Below are 18,209 nucleotides of genomic sequence, written 5' to 3' on the forward strand. Positions count from 1 at the left end.
CTTCCAATAATCACAAAATAAAAAAATCTAAATAGGCCTATAATTATTAACATTTTTAATACAGAATTGAAAAATGCTAATAAAATATTTTAATTCAATTAATACTGCTTTGCAAACTTTGTCCATTAGTTTGACCATGGTCAGGTATAGTACCTATTAGGGTACTTTTGATTCAATATTTGTCTTTGATCAAGAAACTCAGGACTACGATAAATCATATGTATGAAAGACTGTTTCTAATTACATAACTGTGACTGAACTTTTCTCTTCTTTTTTTGGCAGGTTCCCCCTCTCCAACTCCTGCCCAGGACTCAGCCTGAGAGAGTCACAACTAATCAAAGGCACTTGTATGGAGAGAGAGAGAGCTATTGGCCTCTGAAGGGTTGACCAGTTCTGTCCAGCCCGTTGCTCTCGCTCTCTCCCTCTCTCTCTCCTTCTCTTCCTTACTCCTTCTCTTCCTCGCTCCCTCTAGCTCTCCCTCTGTTTGGGAAAAAAGGGGGTAAATTCTTGTAGGCGACTTCACTCCAGGTTTCTGTGGGATTTAAACATGCGTGCGGAGGTTTTGGTGAACTGTATGTTAGTTCCCTTGCTTCTTATTCTGCTCACGGCTGTCGAGCAAAGTTTGTTACAATCGCTGGGGTGAGTTTTGGAGTTTCACCATGGCTTTCTTTTTCAGTTAGTTTGGGGGTTTCAAAGAGAGAGAGAGAGGGCAGAGAGAGGTGAGATCTGCTGACTGGGTGAACATTTAGAAGTAGAGTAAAAGGTGCCGTTACAGTAGTGTACGTAAATGTGGTTGGTTTAGTTTGTACTGTCAGATTCTCTATTATGGAGTACAAGTTTTTTATTTTATTGACACATAAGAAAGTTGCTACCTCTGCACTGGGTAGGTGTTTTCAAAGGACATTATGTGATTGAAAAGTTATTGTACAAATGTTACATCAATAATGGAAAAGAATGTCTATGCCATATGAACTGTATCTGTACAGAACGTTGATAAAAAAAAAATCCACATTCAGAGATCAAGATGCATTTGCAGGATATGAAACCATTCCCTTGAAAATGTTCTGTTTTTTTTTCTTCTGTCATGAGTGCTTGTTTTGTGTTGTGTTGTATCATGCATCTTTATTTCTTATGATACTACACAAAACTAAACAAAAATAGACAGTGAAATAGTTGTCTGATGTGAATGTGGGAAACCACATCTTCCTTTGCCTGGGCCTTAAAGGGGAGCCTGCAGTAAGTATTGCCACATGACATTGCAGAGCATAGTCTGTAAACTTGACTCAGCTGAGGAGAGAAGGGGGTATTTACTCAAAATAGGTGCACCAGGGGGCTGTGTGTATGTGTGTATGCGCGAGCGCGTGTGAATGTGGCCAATGTTGAGGCTGTGTAGGGTGTTTGTTGTTGTGTTATGTGTTTGGGTGGTAGGCCCCAAAATCCACAGCACATGTTAATTGGGAAATATAGAGGCTTTCTGTACCATTACTGTAAATGTGACAGCTACTGTGAAGTCAAGGATTAATAACAGTATGTTGTTGTAGCCCATAGCTCAAATGCAGGGTTGAGTTTTTTCTATGCTTGTTGGTTTGTGTTTGTTTATATGCCACCATTTCTTTTAGATAAGGTATGCATGCATTAGTCCATAAAGAGTGTAATAAGCTGTTCCTTTATCAAATTGGGAGTGGCAGGAATATTTGATATTTGGGTTTTACTCACTCTTTGGAAAGTTTATGCTGTTCCTGAACAGGAAAGGCCTTAGCATGTGAGGGCAGGAACAGAAAAGAATGTCTGAAACCTAGACCAAAAGAAACATATCTCACTGAGAAATCTCTGAGTGAATGGGACAGCAAAACAAAAGCTTTGAAAGATCGCACGTCTGGAGTTGCAGTCCAAGTGGATTGGCTGTACAGCCAGTTTGCTACAGCAGGAAAATAATTCTGCAGCAACAGGAGATGTGAATTATTATGTGGATTATAATTAATGGACATTTTTGTAGGGATTGATTCATTTTTTGTAAGGGAAAATCAAGTCTGAAATTTCAAAGTGGAAATTGCTAACGTTAGAATCCTTTGAAAAACTCAAATACACTACAAGTTTGCATTTCCTGCTTTGCAGGAATATTCTCAGCAACAAAAGAGTGATCAAATTGAGATCCTATACTGTATCTGTACAGTATGTTATTTTCTTTGTTCTCATTCTCCATTCCAACCTGGGTTAAATGCGTAAGACACATTTTAGTTGACTGCATTCAGTTGTACAACTGAGTAGGTATCCCCATTTTCCTTTCCCTTTAACCTATTTGAAATGACTCGGGACTCTGTCTCTCTTTCCTGAACATTGAACATTGACATACCTGTGTCTGTAGACTGTAGGTTTCTACCCCAGCTTTAACCTTGGCCATTATCAGTTGAATTACATAACACAGAGAAACATTGGCTATTGTCAAATTACCATTTTCTTATACTGCACTGGTTAGCTGTTGTCATACAGTAGCTCACCAGCCATAGGAGGTATTCCTGCCTTTAGAGTACACTAGGTATTAGTTAGTTCATAGGTATTGGTTAGTTCACATTATGCTTAAAATAGGACGTGAATAGTAATAGAAATTACATTACAATGAGAGAATCCATTCATTTGTGAGATACTCCTACAGCATTTGCAGAGCTGAACTTTCAGGAGCCACGAAAGATTTACAGCCAGAGAGAGAGGGAGAAGGTGGGAGAGAGAGGGGGAAAGAGGAAAAACAAGAGAGGGGAAGCGGCATGGAGAGAGAGGAGGAGAGGATAGGAAGACTTAGAGAGTGAGAGAAACAGTCGGAAAGAAAGGGAAAGTGAGTACGGTTACAATTAAAGTTGTAAAACTTCACACAGTCACCTTGCACCTATAGACAAATTACTTTTTCACAGGAAATAAAATGAGGGAAGAAAGTGAGGGAAGAGAGAACAGAGGGATTCTTGACTCTTGAGATGGGGATTGTTACCAGAGACCAGCACTGTTTACAAAAGGAAACACATTCCTATTCCTAAAAAGAAAATGGAAAAAGCTAAAAGAAGGGATGAGGAAAGGTATAGCATAGATATAGAATGTAGAGTGCCTTCAGAAAAATTCACACCCCTTGACTTTTTACGGATTTTGTTGTGTTACATGCTGAATTTTAAATGGATTCAATTGAGATTTTTTTGGCACTGGCCTGCACACAACACCCCATAATGTCAAAGTGGAATGTTTTTCTATATTTTTAATTAAAAATGAAAAGCTGAACTGTTTTGAGTCAATAAGTATTGAACCTCTTTGTTATGGGAAGCCTAAATAAGATCAGGAGTAAAAATGAACTTAAGAAGACACAATACGTTGCATGGACTTACTCTGTGTGAAATTAGTGTTTAACATAATTTTTTTATGACTACCTCATCTCTGTACCCCACATATACAATTATCTGTAAGGTCCCTCAGTAGAGCAGTGAATTTCAAACACAGATTCAACCATAAAGACCAGGGAGGTTTTCCAATGCCTCGCAAAGAAGGAAGGGAACCTATTAGTAGATGGGTCATTTTTTTTCTTTTAAGCAGACATATCCCTTTGAGCCTGGTGAAGTTATTAATTGCACTTTCACTGCAAAGATACAGGCGTGCTTCCTAACTCAGTTGCCGGAGAGGAAGGAAACCGCTCAGGGATTTCACCATGAGGCCAATGGTGACTAAAACAGTTACAGAATTTAATGGTAGGTGAAAACTGAGGATGGATCAACAACACTGACTACACAATACTAACCTAATTGACAGAGTGAAAATAAGGAAGCCTGTACAGAATACAAATTATTCCCAAACATGCATCCTGTTTGCAATGTTTGGGGCAAATCTAATACAACACATTACTGAGTACCACTCTCCATATTTTCAACCAAAGCGGTGGCTTCATCAAGTTATGGGTACATAGCCGTGGAAAGATGCTTTGGAATATTCTAAAACATGCATCCGGTTTTCAACAAGGCACTAAAGTAATACTGCAAAACAATTGGCAAAACAATTAACTTTTTGTCCTGAATACAAAGTTGTAGGTTTGGGGCAAATCCAATACAAGTACCAGTTTCCATATTTTCAAGCAAAGTGGGGGCTGCATCGTGTTATGGGTATACTTGTAATCGTTAAGGACTGGGGAGTTAATAAAAAAAAAAAAATTGAGCTAAGCACAGGCAAAATCCTAGAGGAAAATCTGTTTCAGTCTGCTTTCCACCAGACACTGGGAGATGAATTCACCTTTCTGCAGGATAAGAACCTAAGACACTCGGCCAAATCTACTCTGGAGTTGCTTACCAAGAAGACAGTGAATCTTCCTGAGTGGCCGAGTTACAGTTTTCACTTAAATCTAGTTGAAAATCTAAAGCAAGACCTGAAAATGGTTGTCTAGGAATGATCAACAACACGTTTGACAGAGCTTGAAGATTTTTAAAAATAATAATGTTACTCAATCCAGGTGTGGAAAGTTCTTAGAGACTTACCCAGAAAGACTCACAGCTGTAATCACTGCAAAACTTGCTTCTACAAAGTATTGACTCAGGGGTGTGAATACTTATGTAAATTAGATATTTTTGTATTTCATTTTCATTAAATTAGCAACAATGTCAAAAAACACGTTTTTCCGTTGTCATTATGGGGTATAGTGTGTCTGTGTTTGTGAAAAGATCAATTTTGAATTCAGGCTGTAACGCAACAAAATGTGGAATAAGTCAAATACTTTCTGAAGGCACTGTGCCTATAACACATATGAATAAAGGCCAAGATGAGAAATCTAATTGACAGACAGCCCTAATACATATACACAAAAAATGTATTGTAGACACACTGCATGTAGAGAAGTCCACCTCTCCTCCTCCCTTATTTTCTATTTGCTGAGTTGTCCCAACCTCAGTGCATACAGTGCCTTAGGAAAGTATTCAGACCATTTGAAATTTTTCACATTTTGTTAGGTTACAGCCTTATTTTACAGTTGATTAAACCATTTCCCCCCCTCATCAATCTACACACAATACCCCATAAGGACAAAGCAAAAACTGTTTTTTAGAAATGTTTGCAAATGTATTACAAAAAAAAAAAAGAATTTACATAAGTATTCAAACCCTTTACTCAGTACTTTGTTGAAGAAAGTTTGGCAGCGATTACGGCCTCGAGTCTCCTTGGGTATGACGCTATCAGCTTGGCACACCTGTATTTGTGGAGTTTTTCCCATTCTTCTCTGCAGATCCTCTCAAGCTCTGTCAGGTTGGATGGGGAGCGTTGCTGCACAGCTATTTTCAGGTCTCTCCAGAGATGTTTGATCAGGTTCAAGTCTGTCTCTGGCTGGGCCACTCAAGGACATTCAGAGACGTGTCCCAAAGCCACTCCTGCATTCTCTTGGCTGTGTGCTTACGGTTGTTGTCCTGTTGGAAAGTTAACCTTCGCCCCACTCTGAGGTCCTGAGCACTCTGGAGCAGGTTTTCATTAAGGATCCCTCTGTACTTCACTCCGCTCATCTTTGCCTCGATCCTGACTAGTCTGCCAGTCCCTGTCGCAGAAAAACATTCCCAGAGCACAATGCTGCTGCCACCACCATGCTTCACTGTAGGGATAGTGCCAGGTTTTCTCCAGATGTGATGCTTGGCATTCAGGCCAAAGACTTCAATCTTATTTTCATCAGACCAGAGAATGTTGTTTCTCATGGTTAGAGTCATTTAGGTGCCTTTTGGAAAACCCCAAGAGGGTTGTCATGTGCCTTTTACTTAGGAGTTGCTTCCGTCTGGCCACTCTGCCATAAAGGCCTGATCGGTGGAATGCTGCAGAGATGGTTGTCCTTCTGGAAGTTTGTCCCATCAAGAGCTCAGCATATGTGGGAACTCCTTTAAGACTTTTGGAAAAGCATTTCAGGTGAAGCTGGTTGGGAGAATAGAAAGAGTGTGAAAAGCTGTCATCAAAGCAAAGGGTGGCTAAAAAATCTCAAATATAAAATGCACAACATTTTTGATTGCTACATGATTCTGTATGTGTTATTTCATAGTATTGATGTCTTCAATATTATTCTATAATGTAGAAAATAGTAAAAATAAAGACAAAATCCTTGAATGTGTAGGTGTGTCCAAACCTTTGACTGGTACTGTGTATATATATAACATAGGGAAATCAAGTTTTTGACTGCACTGGGACTTTAAGCCTTTTTGGCATTCAGACGATTCAAGGCAAGAAGTATAGGCTATGACTTTTAAAAGTCAAAGAAGTACACTATATGCCATGATGTTTTGTAGATTTAATGTTTGTAAAATAGTTGTACAGCCTGGGGACATTTATTTAGTAAGATGGCATTCATGGCACTCAGGGGCCAAATCTGTGGTGGCTCTATATCTACAAATGTTTAGGGTACCTAAATCTACCTCTGTGCCAAATGTGGTGTTTGTCTCAAAGTAGGCCTTGTGAAATGTAAAATTGCATTACCCTCTATGGCCATTTTGTAAGATGACTACCAAGGTCTCCAGTGGCCAAATCTGTGGTGGCTCCATATCTAAATCTATTCAGGGTAAATTAATCCACCTCAAAGCAAATTTGGTGCGTTTGTCTTGAAAAAGTCCAGATAAATAGTGCTAACGACAGCAGTCATTTTGAAAGATGGTCGCCACGGACGCCAGGGGTCAAATCTGGGGTGGCTTCATATTTAAATATTTTCATGGTACATAAATCTCCATCTTTTCAAAATGTGTTGCTTTTATTAAAAAGTGAACGATTTATCAGCTTAACTGCCCCACTATAGGGCATTCGGGATGGGATTAAGGATGGTCTCCCAGGTTCTATCCCAGTTGTAGGCAATCATTTTGTACTTTTATATTTTATGTTTCTAACCCTATCCCAAACCTAAACCCTAACCTTAACGGCAACACATTCCACAATCAATGGACAGCTCCACAGACTGCCCCATACGCCATAATTAAAAGGGCCAGCCATGCCATCTCTTTGTTGCTGCAGTTCTGGCCAGTTATGTATTTTCTTTGGAGATTGTGTTGATAATAATATACTTAATATATACATCAAATATGTGATCTATAGGCTATAGAAATTTAAAAAGCTAATCCTCTTGTTTTCCCAGGCAGGTATGTACGCTGTCTGCTGAGTCATCCCAGCGGCGGTGCAAGACCCCTGAAGGCCTTATCTGCAGTGGTAGGGGAGAGTGTGACTGTGGAGCTTGCATATGCCAGGTCGCAGAGCCAGGGAACTACTATGGACCACGCTGTGAATGCCATGACTGGGTCTGTGCTACATATGACGGGAAGACATGTGGAGGTAAGGGATAAAGCGATACAAAAACACTCAGTCAGCAGGGTGTATGGTTCCTCTCTTCTACAGTTTTTGTTGTGACTGTTGCTCCCTCTTTTGGTTGATTGATTGAATTGTAAAGCATTTTATGTCATTAACAAATACTGTAGGTAACCAACCATAGTATGTACAGTACAAGGACATGTACTCTCACGGTTTGACATGTCAGTGGATGCATGGTGCAACACGTTTTGACCCAGCTCGGTCTTCCATAGATAAGTTATAAAGCAGACATCTTCTCTCTCAGATTGCAAACATTCTGGAAAGCTCTTTGCTTTGACTCAACCAGACTGACACTATCATCGGGTTAGCAGCCAATGCCAAGTGTGTGAGAAGTATAGCTAGGCCTCATCCTGGAGTCACACTAAAAATCCTCCTCCAGGTTTTATTAAGGCCTTTGATGTTCCCACAGTCTTTCATTGTAGGGGAGAGTTTTGACATTTTTTACATTCAGCATCACTCTGTCAAGGGAATTATTTCAGGATGTTGAGAATCCCAGGAAATAATCAGAATTAATATAAAAATGACAGTTTTGAAAACATACACTACATGACCTGCTCGTCGAACATCTCATTCCATTCAGCCACAAGAGCATAAGTGAGGTGATACTGATATTGGGCGATTAGGCCTGGCTCGCAGTCAGCGTTTCAATTCATCCCAAAGGTGTTCAATGGGGTTGAGGTCAGGGCTCTGTGCAGGCCAGTCAAGTTCTTCCACACCGATCTCGACAAACCATTTCTGTACGGACCTTGCTTTGTGCACAGGGGCATTGTCATACTGAAACAGGAAAGGGCCTTCCCCAAACTGTTGCCACAAAGTTGGAAGCACAGAATCGTCTAGAATCTCATTGTATGCCATAGCGTTAGGATTTCCCTTCACTGGAACTAAGGGGCCTCGCCCAAACAATGAAAAACAGCCCCAGACCATTATTCCTCCTCCACCAAATTTTACAGTTGGCACTATGCATTGGGGCAGGTAGTATTCTTCTGGCATCCGCCAAACCCAGATTCGGCCAGATTAGGAACCGTGATTCATCACTCCAGAGAACGCGTTTCCACTGCTCCAGGGTCCAATGGCGGAAAGCTTTACACCATTCCAGCCGACGCTTGGCATTGCACATGGTGATCTTACGTTTGTGTGCAGCCACGGAAACCCATTTCATGAAGCTCCTGACAAACAATTATTGTGCTGACTTTGCATCCAGAGGCAGTTTGGAACTCGGTAGTGAGTGTTTCAACCGAGGACAGACCATTTTTTTCCACGCTGCGAGCTTCAGCACTTGGCAGTCCCATTCTGTGAGCTTGTGTGGCCTACCACTTCACAGCTGAGCCGTTGTTGCTCCTAGACGTTTCCACTTCACAATAACAGTGCTTACAGTAGACCGGGGAAACTCTAGTAGGGCAAAAATTTGATGAACTGATTGTTGGAAAGGTGGCATCCTATGATGGTGCCACATTGAAAGTCATAGAGAGTAAGGCCATTCTACTGCCAATGTTTGTCTATTGAGATTGGATGGCTGTGTGTCGATTTTATACAGCTGTCGGTAATTGATGTGGCTGAAATAGCCGAATCCACTCATTTGAAAGGGTGTCAACCAGTGGTGTAAAGTAAAAGTTAAAAGTTAAAGTAAAGTAAAATTAAGTCAAAAAGTACATGATAAACAGAGTAGCAGCAGCGTAAAAAGAGGGGTTGGGGGGGCACACAATGCAAATAGTCCGGGTGGCAATTTCTGTACCAGGCAGGGATGCAACCAGTCAGGATGCTTTCGATGTTGCAGCTGTAGAACCTTTTGAGGATCTGACAATCCATGCCAAATCTTTTTAGTTTCCTGAGGGGGAATAGGCTTTGTCATGCCCTTTTCACATCTGTCCTGGTGTGTTCGGACATTTTACATTTTTTTTACATTTTAGTCATTTAGCAGATGCTCTTATCCAGAGTGACTTACAGTAGTGAATGCATACATTTCATACATTTTTTTCCCCGTACTGGTCCCCCGTGGGAATCGAACCCACAACCCTGGTGTTGCAAACACCATGCTCTACCAACTGAGCCACACGGGACCATTCTAGTTTGTTGTTGATGTGGACACCAAGGAACTTGAAGCTCTCAACCTGCTCCACTACAGCCCTGTCGATGAGAATGGGGTCGGTCCTCCTTTTCCTGTAGTCCACAATAATCTCCTTAGTCTTGGTTACGTTGAGGGATAGGTTGTTATTCTGGCACCACCAGACCAGGTCTCTGACTTCCTCCCTATAGGCTGTCTCGTCGTTGTCGGTGATCAGTGCTACCACTGTTGTGTCGTCTGCAAACTTAATGATGGTGTTGGAGTCATGCCTGGCCATGCTGTCGTGGGTGAACAGGGAGTACAGGAGGTGACTGAGCACGCACCCCTGGGGAGCTCCAGTGTCGAGGATCATCGTGGCAGATGTGTTGCTACCTACCCTCACCACCTGGTGGCGGCCCGTCAGGAAGTCCAGGATCCAGTTGCAGAGGGAGGTGTTTAGTCCCAGGATCCTTATCTTAGTGATGAGCTATGAAGGTACTATGGTGTTGAACGCTGAGCTGTAGTCAATGAATAGCATTCTCACATAATTGTGCCTTTTGTCCAGGTGGGAAAGGGCAGTGTGGAGTGCAATAGAGATTGCATCATCTGTGGATCTGTTTGGGCAGTATGCAAATTGGAGTGGGTCTAAGGTTTCTGGGATAATGGCGTTGATGCGAGCCATTACCAACCTTTCAAAGCACTTCATGCGGCATTTGGACCAAATTATACATTTTGTGAATGGTTTCTTAGAAACATGGGTAGCTCATACTACCCATTTGGCTCAACTTACCCCACTCTCCCCTTTCATCAGCTTCTGGAAGCTCATTTAAATTTGACAGCCATTCATTTCAATAGAGATCGAAAAGTACATTCTGAAAGTGTAGTCATTTAGTTTGACCGGTCGCTGCTTTATCGGTACAGAATAAGAATGCTCTGGCCTTATTAGTTCTAGAATACACATCAGAGAAATCATACATTTTGGAATAGACAGCTTGCCGTCCACATACGTCATGGTGGCATTAGCTTCTGTTAGATAGCCAGTCTGTTTTTAATGTTGGGCGGCCGTTCAGTTGACATTTCGGTAATTGTTCTCAGAAAGGAGATGTGCGTTCACACAAATCCATGGAGTTGGTTTGAGCTTGACTGCACACCTTTCTAGCATCAAATATGTCCACTCTTTCCCTCATCCTCTTCAGTCTCTTGTGGTTATTGGCATTGTTCCTTGAAATACTAAAGACATTTGGAGTGCTGACATCCAGTCATGGACTACAGGGATCATGGCTCTGGGCGTAATGAAATAAATGGATTTGGAAAAATAAAACAACTCAAGTTCGAGATTCTTTCTTGTGGAAAAAAAACAAAATAGTTTTGTCTTTGCAAGGGGAATTGATGTTAAGCTAGTATCAATCAAATGTGATTTTTTTTTGCTGTTTTGGGTTTCATATTTATTCCTGTTTCCTCTTATTAAGTGGAAGGGAAGCACTTTATGCATTTCTACAGGCACTTCAAGCATCTGAGCATCTGAACATTTAACTTGTTGTATTACCAGATAGCAACTGCTGTGCAGTCGCCAAACATTCCATATCCTGAACACCTGATACAAATTATCCTGAAACATGCTGCAGTCGTTCTTCTTTGAAACCAGTGGAACTAAATCAAAGCATTCACACTGATCAATACCATCGTAACAGCTACTTTACTATCCAATTTCATGAACTTGAAAGTAATAAATATATTTTTTGCTGAAGATTTACAGTCTTGAACAGGCCTAAAGACATGTGTGTCTGTGTTTGTGTGCGTACATGTGAGTGTGCTAGTGAGCTCCTTCAGGAGAGTGTGTGTTAGTGTATGTGTGTACGTGTGCACCAATGGAGGCTCCTCAGAGGAGGAAGGGGAGGACCATCCTCTTCAGTGAATAAAAAATTAATCTAAATAGTAAACATTAAAAAAATTATGCTTTTTAAATAAAACTATACTAAATATATTCACCAGTGGAGGCTGCTGAGGGGAGGACGGCTCATAATAATGGCTGGAACCGAGCTAATGGAATGGTATCAAACACGTTTGATGTATTTGATACCATTTCACTTATTCCACCCCAGCCATTACCACTAGCCCATCCTTCCCAATCAAGGTGCCACCAACCTCCTGTGAAATTCATGTCAACAAATAATTTATTAAAACACACTGCTTTGCAATTAAGGTCTACAGTAGCCTCAACAACTCTCTCTGGGGTAGAACTATGGTGTAGCCAGAGGACAGCTAGCTTCCGTCCTCCTCTGGGTACATTGACTTCAATACAGCTCCCCGCACCCGCCCTGAAGTGTGTGTCATCAGTCCGGTGAAACCTGTACCGGCTCCACGCACCAGGCCTCCGGGTGCGCCTCCCCAGCCCGGTACGTCCTGTGCCTGCTCCCTGCACTCACCCTGAAGAGTGTGTCATCAGTCCGGTGCCACCAGTGCTGGCTCCACGCACCAGGCCTCCAGTGCGCCTTCCCAGCCCGGTACGTCCTGTGCCGGCTCCCCGCACTCGTCAACCAGTGCGTGTGTACAGTCCGGAGTCTCCAGCGACGGTCTACAGCCCGGAACCTCCAGCGACAGTTCACAGTCCAGAGCTTCCAGCGACAGTCCACGGTCCAGAGCTTCCAGCGACGGTTCACAGTCCAGAGCTTCCAGCGACGGTTCACAGTCCAGAGCTTCCAGCGACGGTTCACAGTCCAGAGCTTCCAGCGACGGTTCACAGTCCAGAGCTTCCACTGACGGTCAATGGTCCGGAGCTTCCAGTGACGGTCAACGGCCCAGAGCTTCCAGTGACGGTCCACGGCCCGGAGCTTCCTGCGCCGGTGCCATGGCTGGAGCCTTCCTCTGTGCCGAGGCCTAGTCCAGGCACGGTGTCCAGTTCCGCTCCAGGGCAGGAGCCTTCCTCTGCGCCGATGCCCAGTCCAGGCACGGTGTCCAGTCCCGCTCCAAGGCCAGAGCCTTCCTCTGTGCCGATGCCCAGTCCAGGCACGGTGTCCAGTCCCGCTCCAAGGCCAGAGCCTTCCTCTGTGCCGGTGCCCAGTCCAGGCACGGTGTCCAGTCCCGCTCCAAGGCCAGAGCCTTCCTCTGCGCCGGTGCCCAGTCCAGGCACGGTGTCCAGTCCCGCTCCAAGGCCAGAGCCTTCCTCTGCGCTGGTGCCCAGTCCAGGTACGGCAGCCAACCCAGCTCCATGGCCGGAGTCCTCCTCTGCGCCGGTGCCCAGTCCAGGCATGGCATCCAGTACCTCTCCAAGGCCAGAGACTTCCTCTGCGTCGATGCCCAGTCCAGGCACGGCGTTCAGCCCGGCGCCATGGAGGGATCCGGGGTCTGGGGGTGGGCTACGACCCGCACCAGAGCCACCACCGACACTAGTCACCCCCCCAACCCTCCCCATCTGGTTTCAGGTTTTGCGGCTGGAGTCCGGACCTTTGGGGGGGGGGTACTGTCACGCCCTGACCATAGAGAGCCCTCTGGGTTCTCTATGGTGTTGTATGTCAGGGCGTGACTAGGGGGTGTTCTAGTCTTTTCATTTCTATGTTGGTGCTCTTAGTATGGTTCCCAATTAGAGGCAGCTGAATGTTCGTTGTCTCTAATTGGGGATCATACTTAAGGTGCCCCTGTTCCCGCCTGCTTTGTGGGATATTGTTTTGTGTCTGGTTATTTGTTTTTTGGTAGTTTCACTTTGAATAAAGATGTGGAACTCAAATCACGCTGCGCCTTGGTCCGTCCTTGTTAACGATCATGACAACAACGAGCAAAGTGATCAGGCTGTTTGTATGTGGCTGCTATGAAAGTGAACTGTGTGCGGGTGATCAGTGATTCTGCTGATTCTGTTGAAAAACGTTTCTTAAACAGAAGCAAACGAAACGAAATGGGGAAATAAAAATAAGGTCATGCTCCTAAAAAAAAAAGTGTCCTCCCTAATCTTAAATGGCACCGACCGCCACTGGTGTGCACCTGCATGCTTGCCTGTGTGTGAGGGGGAGAGTGATTTATTTGGGAAGACAGGTTGGGAGCTGGTAAGGAGCTCATTATGGTTCACGGGTCCGGAGAGTGAAGGTTCTGCCTCAGCCTGATAATGGGGTTTCACTCACCCATACACATTGCAAAATGGGCCAATGTCTGGAGTTAGACTTTCATACACACACGCACACACACTTGCATATTCATCCACATGTGTGTAACTGCCTACAACCACACTCACATGTCAATGTTATTCAAAACAGTAAGAAGACGACCAAATGGAGCATTTCTCTCTCTCACTGCATTTGCCATGTTCTCTCTCCGCTGTTCTGTGCCCAGCATCCATGCACTTCCTGTGGCTCACTTATCTCTGCCTCTCCCAACTGCCCCCAGATAAGATTCTATGGATTTTCCTCCTTAGGGCTAAACTATGGGTTTTCCTCCTCCAAACACGTTAGCTGGGCTGACATTGAACTTGAGCTTTTCCTTTGGATGCTATTCATCAGTGACACATGGCCTAGATGTATCGCTAGTCAAAGCAACAAGTAGCGACTGTAGCGACTCGCTGTTGAAGTTATCTGAGAATGAATTGGCTTAAATCTGCAAGAGATGTTCAGTAGCAAGATACATGTATGCTTTGCATGTTGAATTAACTGTTTGTCACTGCAAAATGTCTGATCATGTGACATTTCTTAAAAGTTTGAGAGACAATATACTATTGTATCTCGTTTGTGATCTCAATCCGCCTGGAGGTTTGATTCACATTAAGTCCTTGTCTCTTCTGTCCATCTGTTGTGCAAATAGAAAGACACAATGTGCATAGTTTTTGTTGATAACAGTAAGGCATGGCATGCTTTTGATTAGTATGACGGTAATTTAATATCAACATTACAAAGAGGTAACAGAGTTCACTCAGAGGTTGCAGATTCCTAATTTTCCCTGAAATCCCCGGGCGACATAATTCTGTATTCAAAAAGGGCCCATTTAAATCTGGTGGGCACTCTACCCGAGCACTCCCAGGATCATGAGTGAGTCCTAAACACCCTATTCCCCATTACTGGGGGGAAATATGCTACTGCAGTCCTGTGCAGGACTTACCTGTTATCTGTTTTGTTTTTGTCTTGGTTTGTCCCTGATCAACCTTGTATATTTCTGTCTATTGGCTTAATATAATCACGAAAGAAAAACAACAGTATAAAACAGCATAAAAAAGGAGAGGATCCCAGGAATAAAGTCATATTTAGTTATGTATTGTATGTAAACAGCCACAACTTGATTGAACTTTCCCCATTGTTGGTGTAGTAACCTTTAATTGGTGCACAATTAAAACATTTTATTCCTTTGGTATAATGTGTTTTTGTTCTGAACGTTGTCCTCCCAGACTTATGGCGACTTGACGTGGCAATGTTTCCATCCCTTTCACAGTGTTTTAAAAAAAACATTTATTGGATTATTCCATTTTTAAATGAGCCATGTGAAATAACTGGTTTCTCTCTCTCGCTCTCTCACTCTCTCGCTCTCTCACTCTCTCGCTCTCTCACTCTCTCGCTCGCTCTCTCTCGCGCTCGCTCTCTCTCGCTCTCTCGCTCTCTCTCTCTCTCCTTTTCTCTCTTTTTCTCTCATTTTCTCTCTCTCTCCTTTTCTCTCCTTTTCTCTCTCTCTCTCTCTCTCTCTCTCTCTCTCTCCTTTTCTCTCTCTCCTTTTCTCTGATGCCTAATCTTTTCCACTGTCAGACACACTAAGTAAGACCTGGGGCACAACAGGTTACTAGCAGCCTGTTCAAGGTGATCTGAATGTGAATTATGTGCAAAGCTCATTCTTGAAGTAATCATCAGATGAGGCTAGCGAGTGAATGTTGTTTAAAGATGTTAAAAACGTTGCAAATTGTTGTAGGTAGGTCAACCTTCCCATCAAGATCAAGGAGTCCTGCAATACTGCATAAACGGATGCAGTGAGTGAACTCCATGTCTTCCTTACTGAAGAAAGGTATTCACCTTCTTATTGCCAAATGGGTTATAATTACACTTTTATTTGGTTTATTCATTGAAGATTAATTAAAGGCCCAGTGCAGTCAAAAATGGGATTGCTTGTGTTGTATATATATTTCCAAACTATGAGGTTGGAATAATACTGTGAAATGTAATAAGATTATGATAATGGACTTTTAGTGTAAGAGCTGTGTGGTGGCTAATTTCCGCATTACCAAATGAGGAGTTACAAACACACCAGTCTGAGTTAAACTACATCTTTAATACTTAAGATACTTTTGCAAAAGTTCTTGACCCCACCAATGCACTCTCTCGAATGAATAATTTAATGAGGTGCTTACAGAATGGCTCAGGGATCTTTTATAGCAACGATACAGCCCCTTCAACGTACATTGACAAACCACAGATACTTAGTAACAGTTCACAAAGGTTACGTTTTGTATGACAGATATCCATAAAACACATCAGACAGTAACTGCTATGTCAACCTGGTTCATTATATAGCCCAGTATCTGGTCTCCTTAGAACTGTCCCTCCCAGGTACGGTATAGAACGAAAACACCATTTCATCCAATGGCATATATCAATTGTCAACTCTAGATACTCCCATCTCAAGCAAACCCCCTCTTGACCCCACTCCTGGACAGGCTCACTGGAGGGAGTGAACCTCTAGGCCATATATTATCACAGGATAAGTGTGAGATCTAAGAGACCATGGTCCCAGACACTGCCATAAACCTCCCCACAATAAGGAAAAGGAGGGTGTGACTTGCTCACAGACATTGTGGAGACAAGTCATTGGTTCCCCAGTAATCACGCCATCCCTTCACATGGTTTAAGCATAGGTAAAGACACATTCCCATGACGACAAGTCTGACCTCTCCTCTCTCTGGGCCCCAAGTGTCTGAGCCCCAGCTAAGGTAGACATGCAACTGAAAAGACACCAGAGTCCAATGGACACTTTCTAATGACAAGTACCTCAAATAAGCATATTATACTAATAAAACATCTTAATTATCTATGTTACCCAACTAATTCTGATTCGTCCACGACAGCTGTTTGAAAAGACCGCCTGAAATTTCAGCCTGTTTTGCTGGAATGGAGTTTTGGCCTGCCTGGTGAATTAGTTAATAGACCAATAAGAGAGTTCCAAACCTCTCTGCCTATCACAGATAGTTTTCAGTTTTCCCCTCCCCAGTCCTAATAAAATTATTGCTTGAGAAATTGCTCTTGCTAAGAAAATTGTTTTGTTCTTTTTGACAATTTTAAATGAAAACAATCACAGTAAGGTAATTACCCATTAATTGTAACCCAGAAATGATTTGATATTGGTGATAAAAACATCTGCATTGGGCCTTTGAGCAACTCATTTTGCATGGGTCAGATGCTCTCAACCCTTTCGGCACGCCAACTCTCCTTCTCTTACCCCAAAGGACCTTCAGCAAAAAGCTAAATGTCTCTCCAGTCTGGAAGAATCTGTAACTTTATGATTTGTGTGGATTTTATCATCTCTATGTGTCCTCCTCTCTCCTCTATCTCTGAAGGGTGGTTGGTTGAAAGAGGAAAGTAAGAAAACGGGCAAGAGAAAATACCTTTTCTGCTGATTGACTGCCCTAGCTGTGCTCTGTCAGAAAGTTCTTTCAGTTCTCTCTCTCCCTTTCTCTCTCTCTCTCTCCCTACTGAAGGCTTTGGGGTTTCACAGTCTCCTTCACTGTTCTGTTCCAGGCAGTCCTGCCTCCAGTCAGCCCTGCCACGGCACAAGGCGATCCCACCCCAGGGGAGTTTACGTAATTCTGGGCTTGGCTGAATCTGAAATCCCCCCTGCCTGCCTCTGAGTAGTTCTGACTCCTTTGGACACAACAGTTGTGGGTGTCTGGCAGATGCATCATCTTCGTCAAGTTGAGTACACGTCAGTGTGCTATAAGAAAAAGGTTTCCCTACATTCCCTGAATGCAGGAAAGAGAGAGTTTCCATGGCTCACTTGAACATTAATCTTATATCCTCCAAACTTGAGGCAAACTATTGTAGAAGATATTTAGGCATTATGATCCACAACCCAGACGTCACAGGAAAGACGTAATATTCTGGTTGTTGTCTGGTTAGATTACAACCACATAAAGTCTTCTCTTATTTGTTGCGGGGAAAAAAACATTATTTCAACCAGTATACAACCTGACCGAGACGTCATAAGATTTCCATTCCAACCAGTTTGCCCCCTGGGAAAGCTCTCCTCTGGCATTTGATGTCCTCATTGCAATTGTTGATGTTATTGAAAATGTCCAGTCCACCAATTGAACAACACCCTTTGTCGACTACGGATTTACTGGTCTCTGAATTTGCAGCAAGGATTACAGTACTGTGCTGTACTTATTATTATATCTTATTACCCTGTCCCTCATTCTCCATTTCTTTCCTTCCTGGTGTATATTTTGATGTGCTCTAATACAGATGTGATGCACTGTGTGCTTGTATGATGACTCACCTAATGGGTCCAGTGCGGCTATGAAGGAGAGGTTGAGAGCTGCTCTCTGATGTGTGTTCAGGTTCCTCAGGGAGTTACATTAGACCGTTTCATGCTTGGAACATTGCAGCCATGTGCCAGCGCAATGATCATGAATAATACTGTGGTACTGTGGTGATGTACACTATTTTTGGGGACCCTTTTAGCTTTTTAGCACTACTGTCAGAATTACTGGCTGAATATATTTTGTTACTCTGCATAATCTCTTTAACTGCACCTGGCTGTTATCCTTCCATTATATACTTTCCAGCAGTTCAGATTCGCAACTGTACAGTTCTGGAAAATGTTGTCGACAGTTATTGCCCATCGCTTCTATGAAGAAGAAACAAACATCACAATG

General features: G+C 43.0%; 1 protein-coding gene across 1 annotated transcript in view; it reads left to right on the forward strand.

Annotated features, from left to right (window-relative positions):
- The first annotated feature begins 338 nt into the window (after nt 1-338).
- The window catches only part of itgbl1 (integrin, beta-like 1), a 159,143-nt gene continuing 141,272 nt past the window's right edge, over nt 339-18,209 (forward strand). The window contains exons 1-2 of the mRNA XM_014163793.2: nt 339-639; nt 7,109-7,302. Of these exons, the coding sequence (XP_014019268.1) occupies nt 548-639; nt 7,109-7,302 (286 nt within the window). The 5' untranslated portion in view covers nt 339-547. The remainder of the gene's footprint in view (nt 640-7,108; nt 7,303-18,209) is intronic.

Source organism: Salmo salar, chromosome ssa21, assembly GCF_905237065.1.
Source record: "Salmo salar chromosome ssa21, Ssal_v3.1, whole genome shotgun sequence".
In the NCBI taxonomy this organism is placed as follows: Eukaryota; Metazoa; Chordata; class Actinopteri; order Salmoniformes; family Salmonidae; genus Salmo; species Salmo salar.